The 19,060-nt window shown below is 50.5% G+C and overlaps 1 protein-coding gene across 1 annotated transcript in view; it reads left to right on the top strand.

Annotated features, from left to right (window-relative positions):
- The window catches only part of LOC307090052 (SRC kinase signaling inhibitor 1-like), a 29,578-nt gene extending 11,511 nt beyond the window's left edge, over positions 1 to 18,067 (top strand). Inside the window, 17 exon segments of the mRNA XM_079756584.1 lie at positions 1,743 to 1,944; positions 2,641 to 2,770; positions 3,194 to 3,359; positions 5,953 to 6,926; positions 7,128 to 7,217; positions 7,525 to 7,565; positions 7,852 to 7,875; positions 9,503 to 9,663; positions 9,963 to 10,138; positions 10,643 to 10,773; positions 12,152 to 12,299; positions 12,729 to 13,044; positions 13,318 to 13,657; positions 14,198 to 14,247; positions 14,249 to 14,341; positions 14,730 to 14,873; positions 17,342 to 18,067. Coding sequence (XP_079612710.1) covers positions 1,743 to 1,944; positions 2,641 to 2,770; positions 3,194 to 3,359; positions 5,953 to 6,926; positions 7,128 to 7,217; positions 7,525 to 7,565; positions 7,852 to 7,875; positions 9,503 to 9,663; positions 9,963 to 10,138; positions 10,643 to 10,773; positions 12,152 to 12,299; positions 12,729 to 13,044; positions 13,318 to 13,657; positions 14,198 to 14,247; positions 14,249 to 14,341; positions 14,730 to 14,873; positions 17,342 to 17,506 — 3,351 coding nt within the window. The 3' untranslated portion in view covers positions 17,507 to 18,067.
- The last annotated feature ends 993 nt before the right edge of the window (positions 18,068 to 19,060 follow it).

Here is a 19,060-nt window from a genome sequence, read left to right as displayed (position 1 = left end):
TGTCATAGGCTAAACTAGGCTAGGTGAGTCGGCGCTAAGCTAGGGAACGTTAGGCTGGACTAAGCTGGGTGTGCCAGTGCTAGGCAAAGAAACTAGGCACTAAGCTATGCTACCTGAGGCTAGTATAGACAAGGTGAGCGAGCGCTAGCCTAGGATAACTTAGGCTACGTGAGCCGGCGCTGGGCAGTGAGAACGGCTCACACAGAGAGCTTCTTGCACGAGTCGTTGGAAAAATATCAGTTCATACAGTTCATTAGCTTCCTGGAGACTCTGGGCTAAAGTTAGGTCCCCATTACAGCCACAGTAGGGGACTATCACATGTGAGATATGACTGGCCTTCTGCGTTTCACAGAGAGCCTGGAATAGCTGATGCTAAGCCAGGCCATTTGTCTTGTTTAGTTTGTTCTTTACTCACCTGATGGCCACTAGCTGGCTCTGGCGGGCTCTTAACACACATCCAGCTGTAATTTACAAGATGAACAGTTCTGTGTTACAAGCACATAACACTTTAGAACTCCATTATCTAGCACCTGAGGAAGCATTATGTATTTATTTAACCTTGGGATGTGTTTTATTGGATGATTTGTCTATATTTCTGTATCTTCAAAACAAAATCTCAAAAACATAGCTTTCTTTTGTTTCTTCTTCTTTTAATCCAGAGGCGTGTCATCATTTTAAACATTTTTAACTCAAATCTCATATGTGTCTCTGTATGTTAGCTTTTGTGTTGTCATTTTAAACCAGTTTCATTTATTTTTCAGCTTTTTAAAGGACTGAGCAGGGTGATAAAACCATCCTAACTAGCTCTGCTGGTTTCACAAAAAATATTTTCGCAAATAAAATGTGTCAAAATTACAGTTGACAACCGCAGTAGCACTTCAGAGTCTGCGATGGCACATTTTTTATAAAGTGCTACGACGACTCAAATTGTCTTTGTCTACATATTTTCACAATCTCCGTGCTGCCGGGACGTGCCTTGATTCACAAAGATGAAAGCCTTTGAAAGTATATTTCCCTGAATCTTAAGGTAGAGAGGAACCTTGCGGGTCTGTTCCCCGTCTAACAACTGAGTCGTGTCGCAGGATAGCGCTCTCTCTCTCTCTCTCTCTCTCTCTCTCTCTCTCTGTCTCTCTCTGTCTCTCTCTCTCTCTGTCTCTCTGTCTCTCTCGCTCTCTCTGTCTCTGTCTCTGTCTCTCTCTCTGTCTGTCTCTCTCTCTCTGTCTCTCTCTCTCTCTCTCTGTCTCTCCCTCTCTCTGTCTCTCTCTCTCTCTGTCTCTCTCTCTGTCTTCACCAGCCGACTCTCTCTCTCTGGCGTCATGCCAATGCTAATCATTTCTCCGTCCAACACTTCAGCGGGACTCAGGGAGGGGAGCTGTGTAGTGCTGTAGTGTGATGGGTGTAGGAGGATTTATCCATGTACATATCATTTTGCCGGTGTCTGGCGTTATTTTAGGCGCTTCATCTCCCTGTTTGCCCGCCCTTGAGGTGTGAGCGTTGGAGGTGAGTGCGGATTTTGCTAGGGAATAAACTTTTCACTTCCTACTCTTCTATGAGTCTCTGCCTGGAATCCCCGTTGAAAATGTTTGTCGTTGGTGGTCACTGCTGTCTTAATAATACATCTCTCTCTCCTCTCTCTCTCTCTCTCTCTCTCTCTCTCTCTCTCTCTCTCTCTCTCTCTCTCTCTCTCTCTCTCTCTATCGCCCCATATCTCTCACCTCCTACTCCTCTTATGTGCTCCACAGTCCCGCACGCCCCGCCTCGCGCGCCCCAACACCGCCCAGCCCACGCCGGGCAACCAGGCCAGCCGGACACCCCTAGTGACGGCCAGGAGCCAGGAAACCATGTCGGAGGGGGACGTCCCCCTGGGCTTCAACCGCATGAACCGCCTGAGGCAGAGCCTGCCCCTGGCCCGCTCATCCAGCCAGGCCAAGCTCCGGGCCCCAGGTAAGAACCCCCTAGAGGCCCCTAGAGGCCCCTGGCCCGCTCCTCCAGCCAGGCCAAGCTCCGGGCCCCAGGTTAGACCCTCATAGAGGCTCCTAGAGGCCCCTAGAGGCCCCTGGCCCGCTCCTCCAGCCAGGCCAAGCTCCGGGCCCCAGGTTAGACCCTCATAGAGGCTCCTAGAGGCCCCTAGAGGCCCCTGGCCCGCTCCTCCAGCCAGGCCAAGCTCCGGGCCCCAGGTTAGACCCTCATAGAGGCTCCTAGAGGCCCCTGGCCCGCTCCTCCAGCCAGGCCAAGCTCCGGGCCCATGTTAGTCCAGCCAGGCCAGTTTCTGGCCTGGCTGGACTAGTACTATCCTAGTACTAGTTCAATTACTGCTATATCCTAGTAGTAGTTAAATACTCCTATATCTTAGAGGTCAACTACTCTGTGTGTCACGCTCTCTCTCACTCTCTGTATACTGGTATTCTAGTTACATACCCCTCATAGTACTAGTGAGCTGCTCTCTCTCTGCAGGTAGTCCTCCTAATACTAGTGAGCTGCTCACTGTCTACAGGTAATCCTCCTCATACTAGTGAACTGCTCTCTGTCTGCAGGTGTCCTGGTTAAATAGCCCTCCTAGTACTAGTGAGCTGCTCTCTGTCTGCAGGTATCCTGGTTAAATAGCCCTCCTAGTACTAGTGAGCTGCTCTCTGTCTGCAGGCGTCCTGTTCCTCCAGCTGGGGGAGGAGACCCGGCGGGTCCACCTGACCCATGAACTCACCTCCCTGGACACGCTGAGGGCTCTCATCGTCCACATGTTCCCCCAGAGGCTCACTATGGCCATGCTGAGGTAAAGCTTATACTGCTGTGCTACTCTACCACTCATAGGACTGATACTATCACAGTGCACCTGTTCCCCCGCTGACCCACTATGACCACGTTTACAATAATAATTGTATTATTACTACTTATACTAGTACTAACTCTAATACACCTCTCTGGACTGTTCTGCAGTATTCAGTACTACGTGTAATGCTACAATATGGTCTGTCCTGCAGTAGTCAGTACTATATGGAATGCCACATTATGGTCTGTCCTACATTATTCACTACTACGTGTAACGCTGGAGTACCGTCCGTCCTGCAGTATTGAGGCAGCTCTCGCTGTACTACCACAGTACTGCAATACTACTGTGCTCCACTGACTGTGTACTGCCACAGTACTGCAGTACTACTGTGCCTCACTGACGTGCGGCGTGTACCTTGGTGTCCAGGTGTCCCAGCACGGCGCTGCTCATCAAGGACGAGACGCGGAACGTGTTCTACGAGCTGGAGGACCCGCGCGACGTCCAGGACCGCTGCGTCATCAAGATCTACTGCAAGGAGCCCGTCTACGGCTCCTACCAGGCCAGCCCCCACATCTCCAACGGGGACATACGGGTACGCGCATCACTTCCTGTTTCCTGTCCCCGGGGACACACTCCCAGATGCTACTCGCTTATCTGACCCAGGGGATCGACCTTTGCAGTCTGCATAGTTAAGGACGGATAATAGATAATAGAATATATAGATATATATTTTAAATTGTAACGTCACAACCCTTAGTTTGAAGACCACTCAATGCTCAATCAATACCTTTATTTCTTTAAAACTTGTATTGTTGATGGTAATGCTATGATGTCGTATAAGTGTCGAGGATTCCACTCAGACCTCCTTCAGACCTCCTTCTCATTTAAAAACCAAACCAACTATTATGGAAATCATTATTCCCCAGCTACCAAGAGATTTAATGTGTGTCTTATGACATCACTTATTGACCTCTTCCTTACAACCTAATTTTACTTGAACTGTTTTGCTTGTTATTTAAACAGTTGTGCTTGGTATGCTACCATCATGTTGCACCACCATTGCCCCCATTGCACTCATGCTTGTCCTCGGAAAGAGGGATCCCTCTTCTGTGTCCCTTCTCCAGGTTTCTTCCTTGATAATTACAGGAGGTTCTCCGAGTGCTGAGGGTTGGGGGGGGGGGGAGTTGTATAATGTGTTGTGTGTTGAGTCCCTATGAGACCGGAACTGGGATTCAGGGGAAATACAAACAGCACTCACTTGACTTTGCTGGTAACTAGACGTGATCCAAGCTGACACGGACGCCAACAGGGACGGCCCCCTGGCTCAGCTCATCATAAGCTGCTGCTCGCTTCACATCACCGTCAGGCCACAGGATCCCTGCTGTGTCACCTCCTTTCGTACAAACTGCATCCATATGTCTCCGTCCATACTAACCTGCGTCCATACTAACCTCCATCCTACGTCTCTGTTCCATACTAACCTTCATCCATACGTCTCTGTTACAAACTAACCTCCATCCATACGTCTCCGTCCATTCTGACCTCCGTCTCTGTTTATACCTCTAGCTTCGACTGGGTTTATGTTTATCCTGCCCTGGTTTGTCTCACTAACCTATTGGGCTGTGTGGTCTTCTTTATTTCGTTGTGATGCTTCATAGTGGAGATGGATGGAGGGATCAGTGGAGGTATAGAAGACCTCCCTGTCTTCCTGTGGCCAATGTTTGTGTGTGTGTGTGTGTGTGTGTGTGTGTCTGTGTGTGTGTGTGTTTGTATCTGTGCATCTGTGTTTTTCAGTATGTGTGTGTGTGTGTGTGTGTGTGTGTGTGTGTGTGTGTGTGCATGTGTTTGTCTGCATATGTGTGCATTTGTCTGTGTTTGTGTGTGCTTGATGTGTGTGTTTGTTTTTCAGTGTGTGTGCTTGTATGTGTATGTGTTTGTCTGTGTGTGCGTATGTGTGTGTGTTCATCAGTCTTTGTGTGTGTATGTAATTGTGTGTTTGTGTGTGTGTGTGTGTTTATTTGCAGCTGTCTGCTGTGCTCTAGAGGTCATCTATCTCATCTCTGCCTCTGTGCACATCTGGTGCAGGTGTCACGAGCGGCCGTCAGCTTGTGTTTTACTGCCTCATCAACGGCTTACCTTGACACACACCCGTCACATGTGGCGGTCAGGTCACACACGCATGTACACAGGCCTTCACATGTGGCAGTGTGTGTGTGCAATAATTTGTGCGTGTGTGTGTTCAGATTGATCTATAGTGGAGATTAAATTGTCTCCTGACTGCAGGACAGTGGTTGCATCATTTCGTCCTGGCTTCTGATTGAATGAGAAGAGGGGCTGGTGCGTTGGGATTGGCTGAGATGAGGGGCTGGTGCGTTGGGATTGGCTGAGAGGAGAGGGTGAAGGGTCTCTTGAGAGGGATATTAATTCAGCAGCATCAGGACCAGAACTACCTGGGAAGGACATCCTGTGAGTACACAGACAGGAGATGCTTCTGTAGGTCCCTGGCGACGGTTGCTAAGAGACAAGCTGGCAGATGATGTCATGAGTGTATAAGGGGCTCTTGTTAAAGACTGGAGGGTGATTATGGAGAAATAGCCGCTTATCTTGCCAGAGGGGGTTACAGTCTTCTGTATCTCTGCCTTCTCTAGTATTTTCTCTTCTATCTCGCTCTGTTTTCTCTCATTCTTTTTTCTTTTCCTCTGTCTCTCTCTATCGGTCTCCCTCTCCTTTCTGTATATCTTCTCTCTCTTTCTCTACCTCTATCTCTATCAATTCTCTTCATCATATCACATTTCTTTGCCTTTCAGGGTCAAATGTTAAGTACTTTTTATTGATTCTGGGTTAATCCTGGGAAGTAATTGGAGAGTTGTAGGTAACACTACTCAGTTAAAGGTTTACATAATCAGAGTTAAACTCTGCTCTAGCGTTGAGCAAGCAGGATGGCAATCAGTTAACTCCGAAACAAACACAATAATCTCTGCCAATTTCCTAGAATGGAGCCAAAGCTATCAAGGTTAAACTCTTCTAGCCGTCTGGCTAGCATAGCGCTAAAGCAGCATCAAGCTTGAACCAGGAAAAGAACCAGGGGGTTAAGCGTAGCGTCATGCTGACCTGTGTGTGTGCGTGTGTGTTCGTGTGTGTGTGTGTGTGTGTGTGTGTGTGTGTGTATGTGTGTGTGTCCACAGAGGGAGATGGTGTACGCCCCTCAAGACTCTCCGCCCGGCCGCCGGCTAAGCACCGCCCCCATCTCCGCCCAGCACGCTAACCCTGCCTCCGCCTCCCCCCCGCAGGGCTCCCCGGCCCGGGCACGCCTCCTCTACAGCAGCGGGGGCGGGGGAGGGGGGAACCGCCCCTCCTCCTACGCGGGCCCCGCCCACCACCACACCCACTCGCTGCCTCACCCCCACGCCCACTCCCACTCCCACCACTCCTCCCCCCTCCACCCCCAGCCCGCCTTCTGCCCCTCCCCCAGCGCCATCCTGGAGCGCCGCGACGTCAAGCCCGACGAGGAGGTGGGCGGCGGCTCCCGGGGCGTGATGCTCCTGCGGGGGGAGGAGCGAGGGGGGGGAGGAGGGGGCGGAGCCATCTACGCAGACCCCTACTCCCTGGGGCCCGACCCCGGTCGCCTCGGCCACGCAGGAAACCCGCACTCGCAACTTCCTGTGGTGCGGGCCGACCCGTACGGCTCGCTGTACCGCCGGGGGGGAGGGGGAGCGGGAGGGGGCCCCCCCGCCGGCTCGGTGCGCTCCCTCACCTCCTACTCGGCGGCGGCGCTGCAGGGGGAGCTGATGGAGAGCGCCCTCTACAGGCCGGGAGGCCCGCTGTACGGCGACACCTACGCCGCCTCCATGCTGGCGGCGGGCTTCCGCGTCCCGCCCCCTGCCTCGCCACAGAAGATGCCCGACCTCAGGGAGCCGTACGGGGGCACGCTGCCGGGCCGGGGGTCCCCGGGCCGGCAGGGGCTGCGGAGGGGCGAGGCCCCGCCCAGCTCAGGCGGCGTGTTCGACCAGGGCTCCAAGGTCAGGGGCCCGGGGCTGAGCCTGGGGCCCGGGTTGAGTCTGGGGCCCGAGCAGCTGTGTCTGATGGGGGGCCCGGGGGGAGACGCGGGCGGGCCCGGCGCCTTCAGCTCCCCGCTGCTGCGCACCGAGACGGAGACCAGGTCAGCTTCTGCGCGTTTTATCTACATGTTGTAGCCCTGTGTCCGTAGTTAGGTATGCAGAACATATACATGATATATGATGCATGTGTCGTGTATACACATCACAAATATATACATAATACATGATGGTGATATACTGTGTGTGTGTGTGTGTGTGTGTGTGTGTGTGTGTGTGTGTGTGTGTGTGTGTGTGTTTGTCAGGGAGCGTATGGAGGTGATGGAGAAGCAGATTGCCAGCCTGACTGGACTGTTGAAGAGCGTTCTGAGCAGAGGACCCGATCAGGAGAGCAAGTAAGACACACACACACACACTCACACAGACACACACACACACTCACACAGACACACACACACACACACACACACACATACACATACACACACATACAGACACACACAGACACACACACACACACACACACACACTCACACACACACAAACGCGCAAACACACAGACACACACACACACACACACACACACATACACACACACACACACATATACAGACACACTTGCACACATATACACACAAAAACACACACATATCGTCAATTCTTGTTAGCTCTTTAATATCGTATAATATTTATCTGTTTCAGGGAGAAGATGGAGACGGCCAGCGAGGACTCTGCAGCTGACGGTAAATATTTACAAAAACTCACTGCTTTTAGCCATGTAGCTACAGGGCTGTGTAACAAGTGGCTAGGTAACGTGTAGCAGATAACCGACAGCTAAGTAGCGACATTACATGTAGCAACTTAGCGTATGCATCTTGGTAGCCACGTAGCACATAGCCACGTAGCTACGTAGCATGGAGATCAGCTCACCTGCTCTGGCGCAGTGCTACTCAGTGTACTTCCTGCTTCGCGTGTTTGCTGCTTCCTGCTTCGCTGCTGTGTAACTGGTCACCGTGCTTCTCGTTTTAGCTGGACGATCAAAAATAAAGAAAGGTAGCTATGAAGTCTCCTAGTGTCTGAAGTCTGCCCCCTGTTTCCCCTCTTCCTCTTCCTGGTATGTGTGTGTTTCTGTGAAGGAACCCCCCACCCCGACCCCGTTCCGCCATTCTCTGGTGTCCTTCACTTTGTAACCCTAACCCTAACCCTAACCCTAACCCTAACCCTAATCCTGTTTGACCATTCGAAGCTTCTAACATCTTAACCATACCAACTCCTTAAACGTCTCATTCTCCTTGTCTCCGTCCAGTGTGGTTGATGTGTCTCACACTGATGTTCTGGCGGTTTTCAATCGTAAACGATAAAGCAAATAATGCTTCTGGTTGTGGTTATAGTAATGGTAAGTTGCGGTTAGTGCCAGTTGGGGTAAATTCTTAAATACTCAAAGTGAACCTGAACTAAATTCCTGAGCCTAATCTAAAGCCTCGGGCCAATTCACCTGCATCCTTTTTAAGTGGGCTGACAGACTCTTTTGGTCCGCAGATATTACTTAAAACACTGTGCCCAAATGTGCGGTGTGAACGAGGGTTTGGGCAGAAGCGTGTACTAACAGGGGTTTAGCAAGCCCCGCGGTACCCTGGAGCTAATGCCAGCCTCGGGCTGTAGGCGGGGTACACATGTGAGCTGTTCCTCTGGAGCAGGTCGGGTACGGGGTGTCGTCTGATCTCATCTGAATGTGAGGCGCTGTGAGGGTGCAGCTGTGATGGGGAGGTAAACATCGGGGGGAGAGACTGCATACTCGAAGTGACTGCTGAGCAGCTCTTCTCTTCGGTAGAAGTTTCTCAGAAGTCGTAAAAACCAAGAGAGATGAGGCAGCTCCGGGGGCTGTTATGATGCTCGTTTACCACCTGCTGTGTCCGGAACGCAGCCCCGGAGAAAACTTGAATCCCTGTGTCCTCTTTTTCCGACGGTGGAAACTGCTTGTTGGAAGTTATCTGTGATGGGTATCTGCTCTCTGTCAGGCAGACGGGCTTAAATTGACATGATGCCGCGCTGCAACATAATCCATAGCGCACTAGATCCCGCCGTGCCTGTAAACACTTAGCGGTCGATCTCCCTGAAGGAACCGGGAGACGATCCATCAGATCACTACCGGCCATTGATTGACCTCTGGTCTCGACACTCCTTATGTCTGTTTGTGTTCTGTTGCATGGTGCCTGTGTGTGTCTGAGTGCGAACATGCGCGTGCGTGTTTGTGACTCTGCGGCCCTCTTTCTGTCTCTGTGTCTCTGTGTGTGTCTCTCTCGCTCTCTCTCTCGCTCTCTCTCTCTCTCTCTCTCTCTTCCTCTCGCTCTGTCTCTCTCTCTCTCTCTCTCTCTCTCTCTCTCTCTCGCTCTCTCTTTCTCTCTGCGTCGCTGTAGTCCCTCTCCCCTGCTGATGCAGTCGTCCTAAACATCTTGTCCCAAACCAAAAAATGTAAATAGCCATGTTTGAATTATGAACACCAGTTTGATAATGATAGAAAACCCACTCAATATCAAGTGTAACGAATTGTGAACCAGAAGTGTGGGACGACTGCTGTCATGCGTAACGCTATAGATAAAACAGAATAGATACTATATAATCATCCCTTCTGAACCAGCCCATAAAACCCTGAGTCATGATTCTGCCGTTTGACTGACAGCTCAGACACCCTCGGCTCCCCTGGCCCTGATGCCGCCCCCACCCTCCGGAGCCAGCCAGCCAATCACTGTGTCCCGACTGCAAATGCAGCTCCACCTGCAGGGCCTGCAGCAGAACACCAGCTCCCTGCGCAAGCAACTCTCCCAGCTGCGCCACATCCAGGTGAGGCTCCACCGTGTGTGTGTGTGTGTGTGGACAGATGTGTGGACAGGACTGTGTGTGTGTGTGTGTGTGTGTGTGTGTGTGTGTGTGTGTGTGTGTTTGTGTCTATGGACACGTGTGTTGACCTGTGTTAGCGTTTGTAAGTGTGTGTGTAGTAAGCTGTGAACAAGGTGTGTGCGAACTGGTGCGTGGCAAGGGGTTTTGTTGGACCAAGTGTGTGGCCACGTTAGTCCGCATGCTACCCCAGGAGGCGTCACAAGCCACTAACCACGCGGCCCGTGTCCCCCCGTCCCCCAAAGCTGGAGAACCAGGACGAGGTTCTGTCCTTGCTGAGGCAGACGGAGTCGGAGCTGAGCCTCATGATGCTGGAGGCCATGCGCACCCAGGAGGACCCGCTGCAGAGACAGCGCCTCCTGGTGGAGGAAGAGAGGCTCAAGTACCTCAACCAGCAAGAGCTCCTCATCCAGCAGCTGCAGTGAGTCCCCCCCCCCCCCCCCCCCCCACAGCCCCGAGGCCAGCGCTGGCTCTGCGGATCTGTTGAACAAACTTCCATAATAACCACGGCCCTGTCTCAACTCTTTCACTGCGCCTCAATACTGATACTTTTTATACTTTTAAATGAGGCCTCAAAATGTATCACTGCACTGTTTTCTTTTTTCATGCTTGTACCTTCCAATACTTTTCTGGAAGGTGGCCGGGGTCTGTCTCAACCCTTTCACTGCTTCTCAAAGCTGATACTTTTTATAGTTTTAAATGGGGCCTCGAAATGTGTCACTGCACTGTATTTCTATCGATGACTACCCTCACAGATTTGCAGAACCATTAGTGCAGGCACAGGCGCAGAAACCCACAGGGTAACGTGAGGTGTTCCCACCCTTTATAACTCAGGCTCCACGGCTGTGTCTGGGACAGGAGGCGGGGGGAAACAGTGTGCACTGTGTATGTATGTAATCCACCTGTGTGTGTATCTCTCTGCCAGTGATCTGGAACGGTCCGTAGAGGGGCTCCAGAAGAACCTGTCTGTGAACAAGGGCCTGGTGACGGAGCAGGAGGTGGAGAAGAAGAGCATGGAGCTCCGGAGGCTGGGAGAGACCCTCACAGAGCTCAAGAGTCAGTGCATCCCTATCTTATTACTGTCATCAAGTCTGCATGGAGGGCAGAGACGGTATTCAGGTCACTATGGCGCAGGTAGGGGTGCAAGAGTAGCTCTCGCTCAAGGAGACCTGCAGCTAGACGGCAGGCATTAGGGGTTCGAACCCGGAACGATTCGGAACACCCCAATGCCCACGTTCTACCTGTAGGTCACCTTGAGGGAGATGCCCCCACCACTGCCGACTTCTCGGTGACTTGTATCTGAACTCACGGGAAGTTGCTCTGGATAAAAGCGTCTGCTCAAATAAAGTAGTGATGAGATACTGTAGGATGGGATAGAAACAGGAGGAGGGACTAAGACTGGATGTGTATCGTCCCTCTGGTTTTGATCTGATAGTAGTATGTAGAGATGGCATCAATATTTACATTTCACATTAACTTTTAGATATACATTAGTCTTTTCATCCGAAGCGCCCTGCACGTGACGATGATAATTACAGCACACAACTTAAAAAGTGTACTAGGAAAGTACAATTTTTGTTTGTTTTTAAAGTGGTAGTGCATTAAAATTCATGTTATTCATGGTGTGAATATTACACCCACTGACGACTGTGTCAAACCTCTTTAAAATCACACCCTAAACTGCAGTTCACCCTTGTACATGAATAAATCATACACATACCCACAATGCAACAGGGCCGGGGAAAGGGAAGCCACTGTGTTCCCAGGTGAGGCTGAAGTCGCTCATTCATATTCATGAGTGACACCTTTAATTGTGGCAGGTTACGGCGGTGTTTAGGCCTCCTGTCTGTTACTGACTGCGAGCGCATCCTCAGCTCATGAATATTCATGAGCTGAGGTCTTTTATTAGAATACCGTCTGCCATTTGTCCACTCCTGTCTGCTTGGTGTCTCTCAGACTCCTCCCTCTCCCTCTGAACTCTTCCTCTCATCCGATGAACGTCAGAACGTTCTACTTCACATTTAACTCCACCAGCACACGTCCTCCTTACCTGTCTCCTCGTCTCTCCTCGTCTCTCCTCCTCCCTCCCCCTTCCCTGATCCGTTGTTCAGTCCCTGTTTCATGAGGCTCTACTACTGTGTCGCTTTATTGTGTTTCTCTTGGTTCTCCTGTCTTTCTATAGGTGCCACTATACAGTATTTCTGTCTGTTTCATTCTTTGTTCTAATGTGTTTCCATTGGTCGTACTGTATGCAGCAGAAGGTATTTAACCACATATTAATTTCAGATAAATGAGTCATTCAGTCATTAAGTTAAGGAGCGGGTAGAGCTCAGAGCATCTTGGTCCAGGATGCCTATCGGTACACTGAACTCAGCGCCATCCCAGTAGACGATCCTGCCCCTTACCGCTGTCTTCGGTTCCGTACCCACTATAGACCAGTTCCCCAGCCTGCAGAGCAAGATGCGGGTGGTGCTGAGAGTGGAGGTGGAGGCGGTGAAGTTCCTGAAGGAGGAGCCTCACAGGCTGGACGCCCTGCTGAAGAGATGTAGCAGCATGACCGATACACTGTCCTCGCTACGCAGGTACCCCCCGCCCAAACACACACACACACACACACACACACACACACACACACACACACACACACACACACACACACACACACATACACACAGCTACACTCACACAACCTCAGTCACCCTTACGCAACCACAACCAGAACCAACCACCCACACACACAACCACACCAAAAGAAGTACACACACACACACACACCACAACCCCAGCGAAAACACAACACAGAAACACACCAGCTATTGATAACAATTAAGGGAGAATGATACTGCTGCTTAGGACTATACGTCACTGCGGCTAGCACTAGCGCCAACTAGCGTTAGCTCTGTGGCTAGCATTGGCTCCGGCTAGCAATAGCTCCTGCTAGCACTAGCTTTATCCTTGCGGATAAAGCAGGCAGCTCCAGCTAGCTCTGATGGCGTGCTGTGTGGGGTCAGTGTGTTGTATCCCCACTGTACGTACAGACAGGTCAGCGACGGCGTGTGGAAGGGTCCCGACAGCCTCTCCAAGAGGTCGGAGGTCGCGGGCCAGGCTCCCGACCTGGACATCCTCAACAGCCCGCCCCTGAGCCTGAGCGACCTGAGCGGCGGCGGGGGTGTCCGGGGGCTGGCCAACTGGATGCCCGGGCTGGGGGGTGAGGCGGACAGCTCCGGCCCGGACCAGGACCCCCTGATGAGCTTCAGGGCCAGGGTCCTGGACGAGCTGCCCACCCGCCGCCCGGGGGACAAGAGCGTCTCGGCCGAAGTCCGTCTGGTAAACACACGGCTGTCCGTCTTGAGTTGTGTTGTGGTCTTTTATATTTCTGTGTTTTCTGTGTTTATAAATCTATATTTAACCTATATGTGTATACTGGGAGGAGAAGCCGGCCAGTCCATATTCATATATGTTAATGTTCTTTATGTTATCTATATATTACATAAATATGTAGGCAGCAGAGCGTGAATGGGAGAAGAGGGCCAGTCTGTATTAAAAATGTTATAGGTGTTATAATATATGTGCATCATATATGTGTGTGTGTGTGTGTAGGCAGCAGAGCGGGACTGGGAGGAGAAGCGGGCCAGCCTCACCCAGTTCAGCGCCCAGGACATCAACCGGCTGCTGGAGGAGACCCAGGCCGAGCTGCTCAAGGCCCTGCCCGACCTGGAGCTGGCCGCCAGGCACGTCTCCAAGCCCGTGGTGCCCCCCAAGCCCCACATCACCATGGCGATGACCTCCAACTCGGCCACGCCCACGGCTCAGGCCCCGCCCCCTAATACACAGGCGGCGTCCCCCGGCGGTGGGGGCGGGGACTCCGGGCCGGGCAAGGTGCAGCTCGCCGCCCAGAAGCTGAACAGCATGGAGGGCACCGGCTCCCGCCGCGGCTCCAGTGAGTGGTCCGCGCCCCGCTCACACGGTGTTAAAGGGGGAGCCGCGAGGCCCCACCGCTGGGCTCATTGGTCCAGTGTGGACCAATGAGAGACCTCGTTGGCTCCTTTTCGGTTTGACGTTAATGAATGTAAAATAATGGATCAAAATGCGATAGTTAACACTTAACTGGTGGAGCCAACCAGTAAGTGGCCCTAAAAAGACTCTTTTCCAATCATTCGGCTGTACCTCAAGTTTGACATGTCTGTGTGTTTATGTGTGTGTGTATTGGTGTGTGTGTTTATGTGTGTGTGTTTATGTGTGTGTGACTTGATTTGTGTCTTTATGTTAGTGTGTCTTGATGTGTGTGTTTATGTGTGTGTGTCTGTGTATTGATTTGTGGGTTTATGTGTGTGTGTCTTGATGTGTGTGTTTATGTGTGTGTGTCTGTAAGTGTGTGTTTATGTGTTTGTGTCTTGATGTGTGCGTTTATTTGTGTTTGTCTTGATGTTTGTGTTCATGTGTGTGTCTTGATGTGTGTGTCTATGTGTGTGTTTTCCAGCTGAGCTGACCGTAGGGCGCTACCGAACAGAGAAGCCCTCCAAGTCTCCGCCCCCCCCCCCCCCCTCGCCGCAGCTTCCCGTCGGCCCACGGGATAACGACCAATCGCACCGGAGAACTCATCCTCACCCCCAAGACAGCCAAGGTACCCTAACCCTGACCCTTGACCCCTAACCCTATTCTTAAGTCTGACCCTTGACCCTGAAAAGACAAGATAGAGGGAAGGATTCCGGGGGGAGGGATATGAGTTTCAGTTACATGTTCCGGATATCGCTTTGTCAATTTCCTCACCAAAAATCTCATGTCTATGTTCTTCTTCTTCTTGCTCTGGAGGCTGTGAACTGATGTACACAACTCGCAGGAAGTAAGATAGCGGAAATTGTGTTTCGGTAGTAGGGGGGAACAGAGCAGACAGGATTTGGTCGATATTACTCCCTCTCGTAGACTAGGTCTTTCCTTGGTCTTATTAGTAGCACTGCTACGGTTAGTATTTGGGATTCAATGCTTCTTGTCGGCCATCTTAACACCAACAGGAAGAGGAGGAGCCTATCAAAGCGGTGGTGAAGCTACGGAGAGCGCCCTCCGACGCCCCGCGCCCAGCCTCCACCCCGCCTGTCATCTCCGCCTCCGGCGTCCAAGACGAGGATGACGAGGAGAGGATACTCGCTGAGCTGGAGGTAGGAGTTCCTAACTGGACCATATCTCAATATCTCTTGTTCTTTCACATTTGGATCATATTAATGGAATTTTTTTCCCATTTTTGCCCTGGAGCACTATTCACTAAAGAGGTGTTTATGGCCTTAAAAAATACAACACGCTTGGATATTTATTTATTTATTATGAAGCAACTGTGGATCAGTGAGAACCACCCTCCCAACATTTCATCACTGGACACCATCCAGATGTTTAGAACATATTTTGTTTGTTGTTTGTGGTGGCAGACTGGACCTGAAGGTATCAGCATGTTAACAAGCCAGTTTGCTAACATGTCGACATGCTAATATGTCAGCATGCTAACATACCAGTATGCTAACATGTTGACATGCTAACATGCACACCCAACTCCTCCCCTTCCCTCTCAGATATTTCAGAGAGCTCCTGTTCTGTGTAGTCCCAAACCCAAAGCCCAGTAAGGCCTTCCTGATCCCAGGACAGGTAACATCAACCAGCCTCCATCTTTAGTCGGGAGTCTCCTCTTCCACTTCGGCCTAGCTCCTCCTCGTTCACCTACCTTGGGCAATAACCCTTCCTCTACCTTCACCTGAGACTAAACTCCTCCCCTTCTCCTCCCTTGACTAATCTTCTCCCATTGGCTCACCCTGGGAATAACTCCTACCTTTCTTCTATGTGGACCTAAACTCCTTCCCCTTCCCACCTGGGACGAAACGCCTCCCCTCTCCCATCTGGGTCTAAATTCTTATCGCATTCCTTTCGTACTTAACAGCCATTTTCACAAACTTTGATGCTTACCTTTAGCAGACGTACCTAGAAGCTAACCCATTTCATTAGCATTAAAGTTGTACACAGAATATGGTTTGTAAATTTACAGATTGGTAAGAGATATTAAGTGTATATTTAGTGAGATACATTACAAATATTGCATATTAGCAAGAAAGTTAGATAAGTATAGTTAGATAGATAGTTAGAGCGTTTTATACTGTAACAAATATAGATATCTAGTTGCAAAAAAACGGAAGGAATACATGGCAGATTGGAAAAAACAACGATACATAAATGTCAGCCAGCAAAACTCAGGGCCCCTGCCATATTATATCTTGTCACTTTAATACCCGCCCTCACACACACACACACACACACACACACATAAAAACATCTATAAAACTTATACATACTCACACCTGTGCAGTCGCACACGAAAACTCACAGACGAGCGTACAAGGGTACAAGGACACACACACACACACACACACACACACACACACACACACACACACAGAGACACACACACAGACACACACAGAGACACACACAGATACACACACAGACAAACACACAAACTCCAAGCCAAACTTCGCTCAGGCACAACATTCCAATCACAACAAATCAACTGTAAAATCAATATGTCACCATGTAGAGAGAGAGAGAAAACAGAGAGAGGGGGGAGGGTGGGAGGTATGGAGGGGGGAGAGGGAAAGAGAGATAGAGTAGAGAGAGCGAGAGGGTCACCCGGGGACACCTCTCCCCCTCCTCCCGCCATGCAGGATCGTGCTGCACATACCCAGCCCTGGAAATACACCAGCCAATATTTAATATTTCATACCCATGTGCTTTAGATTGGAATAAAACCTACAACTGTGTAGGATTGGATAGGGAGGTGGGGGGGGGGGGGTGGTGGTTTCATGGCCTAGTTTATTATTTTTCAGCTAAAAATGCTATTCCTCCTCCTCCTCTTTTTTCTCTTATTCCCCCTCAGAGGATAACTTCTGACATGTCTAACTCTTTGTCTGCGGAAAACCCAGGAGTAGATTGTTAATATTCGCTGTGATTCTGTTCCCTGTTTGGATGCGAACGCTCTCTCTGTGTCTTGCGTGGTGAGGCGTGATACAGAGTAATGGTTCATGTTCTGATGGAGACGGGCGGTATCGCTCTCCACTGGTAAAGATAGAAGGTGTTCCGGGCGAGTGGTCATGACCTCCCAGACCTCGCCTGTGGCAGAGCGTTGCCTCAGCGATAAGGAGTCTCAGATGACAGGAAGGTCACTGCCAAGGAGCAGGGAAGATAGTTTCTCGCCGCTCGATGTTTGTGCTATGTCAAAGTTAGATCTTATTATGGCTGCCTTTTGGCTCGGCCCTCGACTTATTAAAGAGGGCTAGGGGGTGATTCCCTGACTTCCCAAGATTTGAGGGAACAAAGTGGATGTGTATTGTTAAATCGTCTTAATATCTTAACCCTTAAGGTGAGCCAAAACCAAGACGTAACTGGTGGACCAGTATGTATGTGTATCTTTAATTGTGTGCGTGTTTGTCTCTAAAATGACCTGTCAAAATGTTGTAAACCTTTGGCCATGTTTGACCATTAGATTCCCTGAAGACACAAGCTCTTCAATCTACCAACTAATCTTGGTGGTCTTAGCGTTCAGGGTCTTACACTTGAACTAACTAGCTGCATGTCGTCCTGCTTCCAGAATGCCAGTACGGCCCCGGGGCCAGCGAAGGGCCCCCAGCCCACAGTGGCTGCCCGCCTCAAGAACCTCCAGCAAGGGAGCCTGGAACGACCCAACAAAACCCGCAAGCAGAAGGAGGACTTCTCCTCAAAGAGCCCCGGGCAGCAGCAGGTATTCCACTTCTGAGACAGCAGTACCACCGCCTGGACTTACCGTCTGGCCCGCCTCCTCCAGACTTCCAGCCCTGCTGTTTTCCCCAGGAAACAAGTGACAAAAACACACAGGAGACGCCTGCGGAAAATGGCGACGAGGTGAAAAAAAAGAAGAAAAAGATTCTCAAGAGCACTTATCGATGTGAGTTTTCGGTATTTCAGTTACTGGATCTAAAAACTAGCTTGCGTAGAGAACAAGTTTTGTTGTACAATAATGTCGGTGTCTTGCTTTTTCCCAGAGGAAGCTGTTGGTTGTGTTTGTGACAGATTAAGCTAGCTGTACCACAATAAGTAAATTTAGCACATCGTTTAACCTCCAGCGTCAGCCTATAGCCTCTGAACTGGAAAACACAGCAAGTCAAACTAACGGTTATCCATCGCAATCCACATAATACCTTCATCCTCCTCCTCCCCAATTATATCTAACACCAGTAGGTGGAATCAACGGTGCTGGATAGTTAAGATGGTGGGTTTATGTTCTACACATAAACCGTTTTGAGCCCTAATGGGGTCTGGTTTAATGAGGACCACAGCCTAAAGACGGCCCTGATGTCTGTACCGTCTGTACATGGCCTCTATAGAAGGACTCGATAACACTCCACCACAGATTGTGTTCTATCAAATGAAGTGTGTTTGATCGAAATGTATGTTAATGCGAACACGTGTTTAACAACAATGTTATACCAAATATTAGAGAAGAGCCAACAGAGAGATGTGATGCTTGTATAGTCGTTGAGAGAAGAATGAGGGATAGATGGTTGAGCTTCAAGAAACACCAATAGATAGGGGAGCTGTTCCAATCCATTCCAGGATATCAGCCAAAATAAGTTGTGGGTCAATAGTGGCAATAAGAGTTTACATCACGGCTTGATGGCCATCCTTCCCCCTCAAAGTCAACTTAATCATCTAACACCCAGACTACCTTCCCACGGTCAGATACATCCCCTGGAAAAAACCCACGCACACTTGGTTCTGACGTCCGAGAAGCACAACATAACGCATGAAAGTAGCCGAAGGGAATCCGTGACCTTGACGGCCGACCCCATTTAGAATCCTATGTCCAACAGATGTTGCCATCTGGTTACCTGACTGTGATCCGTCAAGGTCAACCTGCCCAGAGTTAGCACTCTGCTGGGAACACGCTTGAGACCAAATGAGGCGGTACTAGCTTATAAAGCTCTCTCAGACCCTGCTCTCCCAAAAACCTCCACCCGACCTCCTCCTAAACTCCCCTAACCTGTAATATCGGGACACCCATCACCCTTCCATCCGTCTATCTATCTATGCCTCTTGGTTCCATTCATCCATCCATCTGAGCATCCATTCACCCGTCCATTCACCCTATATTCACCTTCTATGAAAGCTGATGCGGTCTGTCAGGTCTCAGTGTCACTGCGTCACGACAAACCCGCAGCGCCTCTGTTTCTGTCTCTAGAAGCTCCTTCGGTCTTTGTGAATCTCTCTGAGCATGTCGGCTGTAGAGGCTAACGCCCGTGCCTAGCCAGTGTCCTCCGAGGCCGGATCACGG

Source organism: Pollachius pollachius, assembly GCF_949987615.1.
Source record: "Pollachius pollachius genome assembly, chromosome: 19".
Lineage (NCBI taxonomy): Eukaryota > Metazoa > Chordata > Actinopteri > Gadiformes > Gadidae > Pollachius > Pollachius pollachius.
The sequence above is the reverse complement of the archived record's forward strand: the minus strand, read 5'-3'. Positions and strand labels throughout refer to the sequence as shown.